This window comes from Balaenoptera acutorostrata, chromosome 3 (assembly GCF_949987535.1).
Source record: "Balaenoptera acutorostrata chromosome 3, mBalAcu1.1, whole genome shotgun sequence".
In the NCBI taxonomy this organism is placed as follows: domain Eukaryota; kingdom Metazoa; phylum Chordata; class Mammalia; order Artiodactyla; family Balaenopteridae; genus Balaenoptera; species Balaenoptera acutorostrata.
This window is the reverse complement of record NC_080066.1, coordinates 106,010,533-106,024,362: the sequence shown is the minus strand read 5'-3', so window position 1 is coordinate 106,024,362 and position 13,830 is coordinate 106,010,533. Positions and strand designations below refer to the sequence as shown.

Sequence of the window (13,830 nt, the reverse complement as noted above, 5' to 3'; positions counted from 1 at the left end):
ATTTAAGTAGGCAATGAAATGAATTGTGATAAGTGTGATGATGGGGGAATGTAGCTACCATGGCTATGTACCACAGAGGTAACTAACTTGCTCTGGCGGTCTGAAAAGGCTTCGCGGAGAGTGTTTAAACTGATGCTTGAAAGACGGGGAGAAGTTAACCAGGAGGGAAGGGGAAGCCAAGAGAGTGTTCCAAACCTAGGGAATAGCAAGTACAAAAGTCCAGAGGCAAGAGAGAGCACAGACAAGGTGCAGTTCTACTGCAGAACCATTTGGGGAAGGGATGTTGCTGAGAGAAGAGGCTGGAGAGATAGACAGACTCTGTAAAATACCTTAAAGAGTATAGACTTAGTTAAAGGACAGTGAGAAATCGCTGACAGGTTTTAAACAGGGAAATAAGATGATCAGTTTTGTGTTTTTGAAGAATCACTTGACCTCAGGGTTCAAGATGGATGGGAGGGAGAAAGCCTTGGCAGGGAGACTTTTGCAGTGGTCCAGGAGAGAACAGATGGTGGCCTGATTTATATATATATATATATATATATATATATATATATATATATATATATATATATGTAGTGGTGATGATGAGGGAAGGACAGATTTGAAAGATATTTTGGAAGCAGAATTGATAGGACTTGCTGATAGGACTTGCTTGGATTTGAGGTTAAGGGAGGAGGACATAGGGTTGATGTTCAGGTTTCTGGCTTAAGTAGCTAAGTGGTTAATGATGCCATTTACTCAGGAAATGCTGGAGGAGCCAGTTTTGGGAGGCAGGGAAGGTGAGGTCAGGGTGTTGTGTGCCTTTGAGACAACCAAGTGGAGATGCTATTCGTCAGCTGAGTTTTTAAGTCCAAGAATGTCTGGGCTAGAAATATGGATTTGGGAGTCACCTGTGTATACAGAGGCTAATTAAGGTCCTGAGAATGGAGAATAGGGCCTGTGGAGCTCCCAGCTCCAGTTCAGACTATGGAGTGGCTACCCAGAGGGCGTGAGCACTACTGGAGCATGCGCTGTCAGTGCACCACACCCCCTTCACTTTCGTCTCCTTCCTGTTAATCCCCTGAAAACACAGGTTGTTGATCCCAACTGTGCCCATTGCTGCCACTACCAACTCCTGGATGCGCCTCCTTTAACAGCATCTCAACTTTTCAGAAGATTTACTCTCCCACTTTAACCCCAAAGGAGCAAAGTTCCCAAAAATTAGAGGATGTAAGTAATTGGAAGGAAGAATCCAAGTTCTCCTTCCCCATGTGGAAACAGGAAAGGAGGGAGAACATTATGGTTGATTCTGAAGACATAGCTCACAGCAGGTTCTGGATGCAACCTGATAGCTCCCCTTGGTTACTAATGCTTTCAGTCCTCCCTGCTTCCAATCTGAGAGTAAACTCTCCTCTGGATCAGGGAAAAGCTGTAGGCCTGACCTGGGAAACAGAGAGGCTGATTCTCAGGAGAGATGAGGTCAGGGAGCTAGGACAGAGAAGCCAAATAGTTTGTGCCAAATTAATTTCCCCAATGATATTAACCTCCTTTCCTCCCCCATTCTCTAAGGCTACACTAAAATTATAAAAGGTGTTCAAAATGTTGAGATGAAAATAATATGCATGATTTGTTTGCATATAATTTTCATACGAATTTACTATCTAAATACGAAGGAGTCATTTCTTTCTCCATTCCCCTCTCCCCCGCCATGTGCTAGTCTGGGCAAAATCAGTTGGCTGATATTTAATTAGGCGTGTTCAGCTTCAGCCATGACTTCCTCTTTTCCTTATTCTTGATCCTCCTAGTATGGCCACGATCAGCCTCTTTTCCTTTTCCACCTTGATCATTTTCACTTGCTATCTCCTCTAAATGACATTTTCTTTTTCTCCCTTTTAAGTTAGTACTTATTCTTTATCACCAACTACTGTGGGCCAACCAAGGGCGAGGCGTTCGCTAGCTCTAAAACCGGGCCTTCTATCCCCAGTCACCTGAAATATTTGCTAAAAATCTCATTTCCCAACACCAGGGGGTGTCTATCTATCCCTCTATCTGTCCTACCCTGAAGGTAAAGATTAGTCCCAAGCCTTTTCCTCTCTCCTTTTACATACACACTAAAGCTCCCTCCCTCCCGTTACAGAGTTTTGGGTTCAGAAAGTTGTCTTTTTATTGCAGCTTATCTGTTTGTCTCTCATTCTCCCTGGACCTGAACAAATTTGTCTTTCTCTTGGTCTGTTCAGCCTTCCGTCTCCGCACCACCCACGATCCCCTTTGGTCCGGCTCTCCTTTCTTCCCATACCTGTCTTCCACCACCTCTCTATAAAGGCTTCCTCGCCTTTCTGGGCTCTTATGCATCTCTGAACCTCTTTATGTATCTACTTTCTTCTCTCTCCCTGTCTCACTACTTCTGTATCAGTCCCTTCTCATCTCTCCCACAGTCCCCACACTAGAAACAAAGTCACGGTGTTTGCGCAGAACATGCCTCGCGTCGCCCCGTGCTGGACCGCGACATTCCACCGTGCCCCTCCGCGCATTCCAACTGCAAACAAAGAGTTCCCCTCCCCCTCCCCCACTTTTTCATGTCCCAATTCTTGACTGATGTAGTAGCAACTGTCCCAACTGCCCCTCGCCCTCCTTTCGCCTCCAGTCGGCGGATCTCCAGCTCCAGGACACTTAGCACCAACACCCACCCCCCCTTTCCGACGCACCAGATTCCTGCGCCGACACCCCCGTTCGTCTCGCACACGGCGCTCCGCCCCTCCAGGAAAGTAGATCCGGCCAGGCAGACAAAAGTTTGGGAGAGAAGTTGAGTCGGTGCTGAGTGTGTGAGCGAGGGGGGCGGGGGCCTGGGAGAGTGGGGCTGCCGGGCGAGTCGACGCGTGAACAGATAGACCTGCGGACCGGACAGCCGCGGCCGTAGGCACTTCTAGCCCCGCTTAACCCCTGATGCGCGGGGGGACGCAACCCCTCTCGCTGGGGGATGCTGCGGGATTCTTGGCGCCGGGCATCCGGGGCGCCCGCTAAACCCCTGTGCCTATCCTGTGCCCCTGGGGAAGCGAAGTCCGGCCGCAGGGAAAGAGAGGCGGCCGCCGAGACGCTGCAGGGTGCCGGGCGGGGAGGGGGCTGGAGGCCCCAGGCCCGAGGGCATGGAGCGGTTAGGGGAGAAAGCCAGTCGCCTGCTGGAGAAGTTAAGACTCTCGGACTCCGGCAGCGCCAAGTTCGGCCGCAGAAAGGGTGAATCTAGCAGGTCTGGGTCTGATGGGACTCCCGGGCCGGGCAAGGGGCGCCTGAGTGGGTTGGGGGGACCTAGGAAATCAGGGCCCCGTGGAGCTACTGGGGGACCTGGGGATGAGCCGTTGGAGCCAGCCCGGGAGCAAGGCCCCCTGGACGCTGAGCGGAACCCTCGCGGCTCCTTTGAGGCGCCGCGCTACGAAGGCTCCTTTCCCGGGGGGCCGCCTTCCACCCGGGCCTTGCCTCTACCTCAGTCATTGCCCCCCGACTTTCGGCTGGAGACGGCCCCAGCCCTAAGCCCCCGCTCCAGTTTCGCCAGTAGCTCAGCCAGCGACGCGAGCAAGCCGTCCAGCCCCCGGGGCAGTCTGCTGCTGGACGGGGCGGGGGCTGGTGGAGCCGGAGGTAGCCGACCCTGCAGCAACCGTACCAGCGGCATCAGCATGGGCTACGACCAGCGCCACGGCAGCCCCCTGCCCGCCGGGCCATGCCTGTTTGGCCCACCTCTGGCCGGGGTTCCGGCGGGCTATTCCTCTGGAGGGGTGCCGTCCGCCTACCCCGAGCTCCACGCTGCCCTGGACCGACTGTGCGCTCATCGGCCCGCGGGGTTCGGCTGCCAGGAAAGCCGCCACTCGTATCCCCCAGCCCTGGGCAGCCCGGGAGCTCTAGCCGGGGCCGGAGTGGGAGCGGCAGGGCCCTTGGAGAGACGAGGGGCGCAACCCGGACGACACTCGGTGACTGGCTACGGGGACTGCGCCGCGGGCGCCCGATACCAAGATGAACTAACAGCGTTGCTGCGCCTGACGGTGGGCACAGGTGGGCGAGAAGCCGGCGCCCGCGGGGAACCCTCGGGGATTGAGCCGTCAGGTCTCGAGGAGCCGCCAGGTGCGTTCGTTCCAGAGGCCGCCCGGGCCCGGATGCGGGAGCCGGAGTCCAGAGAGGACTACTTTGGTGAGTGAGAGAAGTGGTTAGGGACGGTAAGAGACCCGTCACCGCATTCGGTTCCCCACTGCCCCGGCGGCGGGCGCTGGGAAGTCGAAGGCAGAGACGCGGGACTAGGAAAGAGGCAAGAGGAATTTCCCCTTCCCACTGGGTTTCAAATGGACCACGGGCACCTTATTCCTGCTAAATTCAACCCCCCTGATGATCTCGTGAATCCCAGTTCCTCAGCTTTAGAGCCTGGGTTTTTCGCGGTAGGAGGCCTTGTTGAGGGGAACCAAGTGGGGCTGGGAGAGCATCCCCCCATCTTGCTCCCCCCTCGGCGGCGTTGCCCCTGCAGGCTCCTGCGCGCCGCGCCCCCAGCCGGGCCCAGGCTCCGCCCGCAGGAATTCGGGGAATGCGCGGGTGGGGGGGCGGGGCGGGTGGGCCGCGTGCGTGCCGGCTCCTGCCCGGGCGCTCCAGGTGCCCGCGGGCGGGGCCGGCCGCGCGGCACTGGGCGGAGGTGGGGTGCAGGGGGTGGGGGAGCTGCTTCCTAACACGCGCGGAGCTGTGGCCGCGGTCGGGGAAATGGAGCCCGGGGGGAGGAAGAAAGCCCTGGGACGGTAAGCAGGGACCCTACTGCTGTCTGGCCTCAGTCCTGCTGGCTCCGTGCGTGGGTGGGCATTTAAGCCGAGACCCGGTGGTGTCAGCTTCTGTTTTCCCCATCTTCCGGAAGTCAGGGCAGAAGCCTTGACCACCGGTACAACATCACTCCTGGATGGATGGCGACCGTGTATAGCTGCCAGAAATAACCCGGGCTTCAGTTCTGGCCATAACCTGCTCAGAATTCAGGCACGAAGTAGCCCCTTATTTCCTCCTGCTAAAGAAACCTGGTCACCGCCTCTCTCCCGGACGCAGTTACCTTCAGGAAGTGTTAATTGATTATATGTCTCGGCTATGGGGGCGGATATTGGTGTCTTGAACGATCTTTTAGCCGAGACCCACAGGCACCACTTCACTATATTAAAAAATGCTAATCTGATTGTGATAGGAAGTACAGAAAGAAGTGGAGGGCCCGCCCCTAGGTCTGTGGGCCTCTTCAGTGTTCCCAGCATCTTCTCACCTTTCTCACCATCCATGTTCCTGCCCCGGACCCCATGCTCTAGAACTCTGTGGCTAGAAATGTAAATAGAGAGAGGAACCCAGCCAGGGAAGGAAGGTTGGGGAGGAGGTTCAGAGGTAGCAGGGCTGCAGGCTGGTTCAACTCCAACCTCCCCCCATTTCCCCCCCACCCCGCCCCCACCTGAGAGAGGAAAACCCAGAGCAGATGATGCTTTGGTCAAGGAAGACTAAGTGACAGGATCCTTTTAGCAGTTTCCTTTTGAGGCTGAGGAGAAGTGGCTGATGGGTGGAGAGAAGTCTCCTCGGCTAAGCCATCAGAACCAGAAGGAAGAAAGGAGCTGGGAGAGAGTGCAGTAAAATGGCAGGAAGAACCTAGGAGTGGATATGCTGGGTTAGAGGAGGTGAGGCGGACATGCCTGAGCAGTTGGCTCTTGTCTTCCTGTAATGTCCAAGGCTTCCCAGAGCAATGGCTCTGACAGGGCCCCCTGGCATGGCAATCTCGGGGCAGAGTTCCCCTCCCCTGGGGAAGCCGCATTTTGACCCTGGTGGGGGGGAGGCGTGCTTCTCTCCCTAGGGGTTAGGTTGCCTCCTCTGACAGAACCCCCAGCCTGACTGTACCCTCCTACTCCTGCCCCTAGTAGGGGCCCTCTTCCTTGGCTACAGCCTTGCCCAGCTGCCAGAGGGTGGGAGCAGGACAGGCCTGGGCCCATCAGTCGCTGCAGCTGCTGCACGGGCTCCCAAGCCCCTGGGCAAAGACTGGATGGGCCCCAACAGGCAAGGAGTGTGGCAGTGTGCCGAGGGGGAGAGGTGGGGCGGGGTGAGGCGGGCCCGTTGGGATCTGTTCCCCAAAGACAGGCCCTAGCCCTCACTCATGGGCCTGGAATTGGGGAGTGGAAGGAGGGAAGAACACACCCAGGAAAGGCGGGTGCCAGAGCCAGGTGTTATGTATTTTAGGGGAGATGTCAGGGAAGAGCAGTTTGGCTCTGTTCCTCCTATGATAGAAGATGACAGGGAGACATTAGGGGTTCTGCCATCCTTCCCCCCCTTCCTCTGCAACCCTCAATCCTTGGAACACACCCTGCATTCTCAGCAGCCACCTCCCCAGAGGAGTCACACTCACATGGTCCCCTCTGCACAGGGCCCTCTGCTGAGCCAGATCCTTCTTTCCATCTTTGGAAGCCTAGAGGTACAGAGCAGAAGTCATTCTGTAGCTGAATGGCAGTTCATTTGACAGATGGGGAAGCCGAGGTCCTGGAGAGGCTTTCTAGACCTGGCGTGCTTTCACTAGGAAGTTTTTTCCAGCCTGCTGCTGGGCCCTTATGGACTCACATCTCTGACTGTCCCACACAGTGCAACGGGGATCATATGTTGCCTGATTAGTCTTTTCTCCCCAACAGAAACCAAGCGTCTGAAGTCCAGGGACCATATCTTTGAGTTTCTCCAATTTTCCACAGTATTGGGCATAATATTGTTGCGAGGCACTAAATAGATGTTCAGAAAATGTCTGTTGATTAATCAGTAAACAAGAATAAGTCTGCCCAGCCAAGACCTTGCTGCATCCCATTAACTCTCTCTTCCCAAAAGGGAGCCCGTCAAAAGGAGGCTGTGACTGGTGGTCCTCTGCCATCAGGAAAGATGAGGAATCCCTGGTTTTGAGCTGGGGGAGTGCGCTCTGATGCTGACCACCTCTTCTCTCCTCTCAGGCACCTGTATCAAGTGCAACAAAGGCATCTATGGGCAGAGCAACGCCTGCCAGGCCCTGGACAGCCTCTACCATACCCAGTGCTTTGTCTGCTGCTCCTGTGGTGAGTGCAGCCCCCAGACCTTCTGGACCAGGGCCTGAGGCCTCAGGCACTCTCCGCACATACACACTCACAAGTGCCTAGGGAACGCAGGGCTTGTGCCTCTCCATTTGCTGGTCTGGTCCCCACCTTCTCTCTTGCTTCCCTTCTCTGTGCTCTACCTGGCTCTCTCCCGCCCGCCCCCATGTTGGGTCAGCTTGCTGAGGTCAGCCCTCCCTCTGCTGAGCCTCTTTCCTCCGCTCTATTCCTCCCTCTTTTTTCTGCCTTCCTGCTTGCCCAGCCTGGACTCCCTCCCAGCCCTCCAGCCTCTCCTTGGAGGGGCTTGGTCTTGGGCAGCCGAGTTGCCTGGGGCGACAGTGAAAGACTGGAATGTGGGAAGGGTGGGGTGGGCTGAGGGAGTGGGGAGCTGTGGGGGAGTGGAGAGGGGGGTTTTCTCTCTGCTGGTCAGAGTTCAGCCACCTCGCTGGAGTGCAGGCCACCGGGCCATGCCAAGCTGATGACATCACGCTCCAGGAATGCCCGCTGCTGTTAGCTCAGGAGGCCCGCCTGAGCAGGGGGTGCTCCCAGCGGCCTCAACTCCCCAGCCTTTCCCTCACCGCCCTCATTACCCGGCCCCCTTGCTTACCCACTCTGATTCCTTTGCTGGACCTTTAATTTCCTATCTCTGCCTGTCTGACTCCAGCCACTCCCAGCCCCTGCCTGGCTCCCTTTAGGTTCATCTATCTGTTTGTCCTTCTGTTTATAGAGCCTCTTCTGGGAATGTCTCTTTCCCTCTCTCTACTCCCTTGTGTCTCATAAGTTTCTAAGTCAACTTTTCTAAACCACTGGGCAGAGCTGGAAGTGGAGATTTTGATGAGAAGAGGGCAGAGGTAGGAAACTTGCCCATTCTCATTCCTCCTCATCCCTGATAATTTAGACACCCTGGAGCAGTTCCTGGGTGTTGGTTTCACGGGGAGCGGTCCTGCCTTGTCTGCTTGCAGAAGATCCTGGGCTGCTGCTGACCCCGGAGACTCTGGGTCCCTCTAAGCTTGGGGAAGCAGCCTAGTGCAGCAGGAAAGGGGACCGACTTTGCTCCCAAACAAAGCACTTTGTCCCCAGCAGTAGTTCCAGTATGTCCTGACCTCCATGGAGCTTATCCCTGGGAGACAGACAGGCCTAGGAGAACAGGAGAGCTGTGCAGAAGCTCCTGGGTTGAAAGGTCCCAGAGGGCAAAGTCCGTGACAGTGTGATTGTCTCTGAGCGCATTGTAGGGCCCCGTGTTCAGAGCTCCTTGACCTTGTCCCCCAGCCTGTGGTTGGCTTTGCTTTCCCAGGTGGCTCCCCGAGCAAGCACAGGCATTGGAGAAGGCGGCACCCCTTTAAAGCAGGGTCACAGAAAACTGTTGAGGGGGCAGGAGCTGGAAGAGCAGCAAGCAAAGGAGTGGGGAATTGGCAGGAGTGAGACCAAACAAATTGGAATTGCATCAGATGGGGTATTTGTGTGGGGAGACGGGACAGACAGCAGTTAGGCGGACAAGCACTGAAGTCCAGATTTAAACGCATCATGAAACACCGGAGAGCAGTTACCCCATGGCGGGGACGCCCTGTGCCTGGACCCTGGGAGAGGCTCCAGCCCCTTGTCTACTGCTTCTAGGGCGAACTTTGCGCTGCAAGGCTTTCTACAGCGTCAACGGCTCTGTGTACTGTGAGGAAGATTATCTGGTGAGTGAGGGGTCCCCTGGGCCTGGAATTGGCTCCCACCCCTTTCTCTGTGGCCCACTGGGGTTCCACCCATCAGGTCATTCTCAGCCCGTAACATCCTCCCTTGGTCTTCTCCTCCTAGTTTTCAGGGTTTCAGGAGGCAGCTGAGAAATGCTGTGTCTGTGGTCACTTGATTTTGGAGAAGGTAAGCACAGTGTCTTCAGCTGAGACTGTGAGGCTGAGGGGCCGAGGGGTGGAATCAGGAACTAAATGCATACTGAGAAAAGGTGGGGGGAGGAAACCTATCAGCAACTACTTGCATCCCATTCTTCCCGAGAACCACTGTTTACAGTGGCTTCTCTTTGCCTATGGGATCAAGTCTGGACTCCTCAGCCTGCCACCCAGCCTCCTGTGATCTCTAACTCCCTAACTCTGCAGGCACAGCCTGGCCCTCCACCTGAGCCAGCAGCGTGGGGTCCTGAGGCTTAATCCCCTTTCTGCTACTGGTTGGGATCAGTTGAAGCTCAGTTTTCTTTTCTGTAAGGAGAAGTTGGGTTGGATCAGTGGTTCACAGCCCTGGCAGCTAGCAGATCACCTGGGAAGAAGTAAAGAAAATACCAATGCTGGGTCATCACCAGAGACTGTGGTGAATACTTCTGGGTGGGACCCAGGCATTGATGGGCTTAAAAACCTCCCTGGGTGACCCTGATATGCAGCCAAGGCTGAGAAACACTGGCGTGGAGGCTCCCTAAGACCTTTTTCAGGGTTTCTGCCTCCATTTTAAGACTCTTTGGTCCTCCCAGATTACACAGCATTGTTCTAGGACGAGAGCAGGGGCTCAGATGAGGTTAGTGGGAGCAGCAGGGACCGTCTTCGGTAGCTGGAGAGCAGAGACTGATTCTCCTCCCGCCCCCCGAGCCAGATCCTCCAGGCAATGGGAAAGTCCTATCACCCCGGCTGCTTCCGATGCATCGTTTGCAACAAGTGCCTGGACGGCATCCCCTTCACTGTGGACTTCTCCAACCAGGTGTACTGTGTCACCGACTACCACAAGTGAGTGCCCCGCCCGGGGTGTGGTGTGGACCTGGGCTCAGGGATTCCCCCCACCTCAGCTCCCCTCTGTCCTCTCTCTTTCAGGAATTACGCTCCTAAGTGTGCGGCCTGTGGCCAACCCATCCTCCCCTCAGAGGTCAGTATGTCTGCGTTCTCCTGCAGGGCAGCCAGTGCTGCTGCCTCTGGGGAGGGACTGGGGACATGCCGCCTGGCCTCCCCTGGGAGGCAGTGGTGCTGAGGAATGTACTCCGCGAAGATTCCCGTGTGACTCTGCTCTCTGGGTCATCACCCTGACCCCAACATCCGGGCCTGGACTTGTCTGACAGCCTTGCTGGACCCAGGCTCCATCTCTTTTCTCCCAGTCCAGAGAAGGAGACTTTCTTTGAAGTCAAGGTCACCAGCCCCCAGATGTAGGGGCTGGAAAAAGGTGGGAAGAATCCTCAGGGCTGGTAGGAAGGGGTCAGAAATGATTTACGCTGTGTGTGCCAAGGGAGAGAAGCCAAAAGCCCATGAGGACCCAGACCCTATTGGGTCTCCTCGTCCCCGGCTTAGCTTACGTTATTGATGCAGCCTGTCCCTTTCCGTTCCCTCCGTAAGGCCTGAGCCCCTGGACAGAGGCGAGGCTCCACGAGGGGACATGCCTTCCTGGAGGCAGTGCCAAGGAAGGAGAGGGGGAAGGTTCCCACAGGGTTTGCAGAGGCCACCTCAAAGCTGCAGACGGTGGCAGAGAGGCTCTGGAGGCCTCTGTATGATCTTCTCGTTGGAAGGGGGGCTGGTGGGGGAGGGGAGAGTTGGGGTTATCGTGCTGCTCTCATGCCCATGGGGGTGTGCATTATTTCAGGGCTGTGAGGACATTGTGAGGGTGATATCCATGGACCGAGATTATCACTTTGAGTGCTACCACTGCGAGGTGAGTGTTGGGTGCCCGGGATCCCAGACGAGAGCTAGAAGGGGGCTGGGGGAGTGAAGTCCTAGAACTGCCAGAGTCTGTAGGAGAGGGCTAGGATACGGGAAACCAGGAAGGTGCTCTGACCCATCTCCAGTCTCTTTTGCATCCTTCAGCCACTCTCTCTGGGTGTGGTCGTTTAGTCCTTTCTAAATCTGGCTTCCCCAGAGTCAAGACTCCTAAAACTAGGGACTGCTGGTAACAGCTGGAAATGGGAGCCTGTCTCATTATTTCTGCTGTAGCAGCGACACCTGGCGTCCAGCTGAGGTATTTTCTCAGGTTTCTCTTCTGGGAGTTCATCCCCCTCCAGCCCCGCCCCCTTTTTCCCAGTCACTGGGAGTCTAGTGCCCAGCAGGGCCGACTTCCACGATGTCCCCGGTGCCTGGGCTGAGGTAAACTAGGTGTCCTTCTTCCCTAGGACTGCCGGATGCAGCTGAGTGACGAGGAAGGCTGCTGCTGCTTCCCTCTGGATGGGCACTTGCTCTGCCATGGCTGTCACATGCAGCGGCTCAATGCCCGACAGCCCCCTGCCAATTATTGGGTTGGCCAAAAAGTTCCTTCGGTTTTTAAGTAAAAATAAAAGACACATTTTTCATTTTCACCAAGAACTTTGTTGGACAGTGTAGTCACTGTTTTGTTCCACTACCTTCTACCATTTTTCAGGCAACTTCATAATTCCATCTTCCCAAAACTATGTTTTTGAGCAAAGAACTGTTCCAGGTGCCTTTTACAGTCTTCCAGGGAATTGAAATTTTTTCCATTAAGAGAATTTTGTAAAGACTGAAATAAATGGAAATCCGAAGGTGCAATGTCTGGTGAATACAGCGGATGAATCAGAATTTCCCAGCCAAGCTGTAACAGTTCTTGCCTGGTCATCAAAGAAACACGCAGTCTTGCGTTATCCTGATGGACGATTATGCATTTTCTGTTGACTGATTCCGGATGCTTTTCATCGAGTGCTGCTTTCAGTTGGTCTAATTGGGAGCAGTACTTGTTGGAATTAATCATTTGGTTTTCTGGAAGGAGCTCGTAGTAAAGGACTCCCTTCCAATCCCACCGTATACACAACATCACCTTCTTTGGATAAAGTCCGGGCTTTGGTATGGTTGGTGGTAGTTCATTTCGCTCGCCCCACGATCTCTTCCATTCCACGTTATTGTACAGTATCCACTTTTCATCACCCATCACAATTTGTTTTAAAAACGGAACGTTTTCGTTACATTTCAGTAGAGAATCACATGCGGAAATATGGTCAAGAACGTTTTTTGTTCGCTTAACTTAGGTGGAACCCAAACATCAAAGCAATTAACACAACCAAGCTGGTGCAAATGATTTTCAGCGCTTGATCTGGATATTTTGAGTATGTCAGCTGTCTCCCTCGTTGATTGTTCTCAGTTAATGTCTTGATTTGATCGCTATCAACTTCAACTGGTCTACCCAACCATGGAGCATCGTCCAGCGAGAAATCTCCAGCACGAAACTTCGCAAACCACTTTTTTTTTTTTTTTTTTTCGCAAACCACTTTTGACACGTTCGATCAGTCACAGCACCTTCTCCATACACTGCACAAATCTTATTTTGCGTTTCAGTTGTGTTTTTACCTTCCTTGAAATAATAAAGCATAATATGCCGAAAATGCTCCTTTTTTCTTCCATCTTCAATATTAAAATGGCTACACAAAAATACACCAATTTTTATAAGTTTTTTTAAAAATGCACACTGATATGATAGCTGTCACAATACAATCTAACAAAATTGTTTCAAATGAAGTTAAAGACAACTAAGCGCTACTAGAGCCATCTTACGGAAAACATCAAACGAACTTTTTGGCGAACCCAGTATATCTGAGATGCAGTCACTGCTGCTGCCGTCACCACCATTGACAAATTCCTCTGGCCAGTGGGCCCCTCTGAGGCCAGTCAAGAAAAGGAAGGCACTTTGTAGCCCTGGCAGAAGAGTCCTCTAGGGAGGGCCCCAAGGGCCAGAGACCCAAAGATCAAGACATTCCAAATGGATTGTGGAGGAGGAGCCCTCCAGTTGCCATGATGTGGGTGACTGGCCTTTCCAGGTGTGCAGCCTGTGCTGTATGTAGCACATAACAGGCACACACAGGCGGGTTCCAGTATTTTCTAAAGGTCTGATTCTAGTCTGTATCTCTAGTATACATTTGTGTGCACACGGGCGCACACACACACACACACACACTCTCTCTCTCTCTCTCTCTCTCTCTCTCTCTCTCTCTCTCTCTCTCTCGTCAGGGGACTCTTACACTTGGTTCATTAGTAGTAGTTCAGCTCTCCAGACCTGCTGCCTCACAGAGGAAACCAGAGTTATATCCACCACAGCTCCCAAACTGTGAGGTTCCAGGAGCCAGAGAGGCAAAACACTTTCACTTGGTTCTGATCAGTTTGGCTAGATCTCTTAAAACCAATCCACTAAAAACTTGTTTACTTAAAGTTCACTTGATGACCAGTTTACCAAAAGCTGAGTTCCCTTTTGGATATTTTTATAGCCATTTAGTTGTTCTGTTCTTTTTTGTCATGCTTGGGTATTTCAAGGATTTATATCTTTTCATCTAAGAGTACCCCTGAGTTATCAGCAGCATAAATTTATCAAATTTGCAGCACTTTGTAAATGATGAGATTGCTTCCTACCTTTATGGATATCTTTTTCTGTTACCTACTTTTCAAACTTTTTTTTTAAAGTTTCCAGCAATAAATAGAATTGGTACAGACATTTTGTGTATCATTTTTTGTGTTTCTTAATCCAATATTCTTTTCCAAATTAGATGCTTTGAAAACTGTAACAGAGCTCAATATGATTTTGATGCCTTGGTCTGTCTACTACATTCCTGCTGTTAAAAGGCCAATAGAGTCTCAACAAATAAACAGGCATGTGGCATACTCAGTTGACTAACAAAGGTGTACAGACAACAGCAATGAAAAGTGAAAGGGTGAATCTGCAAAATCTTTTTGAAATGCTGCAGATTTGATAAATACTTATTTGAAACTGTCTCTAGGTGAATTGGTTTTAGGCAAATTAGTCTGATAACCTTTGATCCTTAGTCTTTATTCTCCACCACTTAGAGTTTCATATTGGAAATGAC

At 53.0% G+C, this 13,830-nt stretch overlaps 1 protein-coding gene across 2 annotated transcripts; it reads left to right on the top strand.

Moving 5' to 3' along the window:
- The first annotated feature begins 2,762 nt into the window (after positions 1-2,762).
- AJUBA (ajuba LIM protein) lies at positions 2,763-13,460 on the top strand. 2 transcript variants are annotated; one of them, XM_007180550.2, is made up of 8 exons: positions 2,763-4,155; positions 6,948-7,049; positions 8,679-8,746; positions 8,868-8,930; positions 9,648-9,778; positions 9,863-9,914; positions 10,620-10,688; positions 11,143-13,460. In XM_007180550.2, the coding sequence occupies exons 1-8, from the start codon at positions 3,123-3,125 to the stop codon at positions 11,296-11,298; spliced, it is 1,674 nt and encodes a 557-aa protein (XP_007180612.1). In that variant the 5' UTR covers positions 2,763-3,122; the 3' UTR covers positions 11,299-13,460. The 2 variants fall into 2 exon arrangements, with proteins under 2 accessions (XP_007180612.1, XP_057399955.1); XM_057543972.1 differs by lacking the exon at positions 2,763-4,155 and adding an exon at positions 4,658-4,745.
- The last annotated feature ends 370 nt before the right edge of the window (positions 13,461-13,830 follow it).

What these genes read in the sequence shown, in the direction of transcription:
- AJUBA (XM_007180550.2), top strand. Translation starts at nt 3,123, where the DNA reads ATGGAGCGGTTAGGGGAGAAAGCCAGTCGCCTGCTGGAGAAGTTAAGA. An exon ending in GTCACTTGATTTTGGAGAAG is followed by an intron (nt 8,931 to 9,647) that starts GTAAGCACAGTG and finishes CCCCCGAGCCAG; the next exon opens with ATCCTCCAGGCAATGGGAAA. An exon ending in TGTGTCACCGACTACCACAA is followed by an intron (nt 9,779 to 9,862) that starts GTGAGTGCCCCG and finishes TCTCTCTTTCAG; the next exon opens with GAATTACGCTCCTAAGTGTG.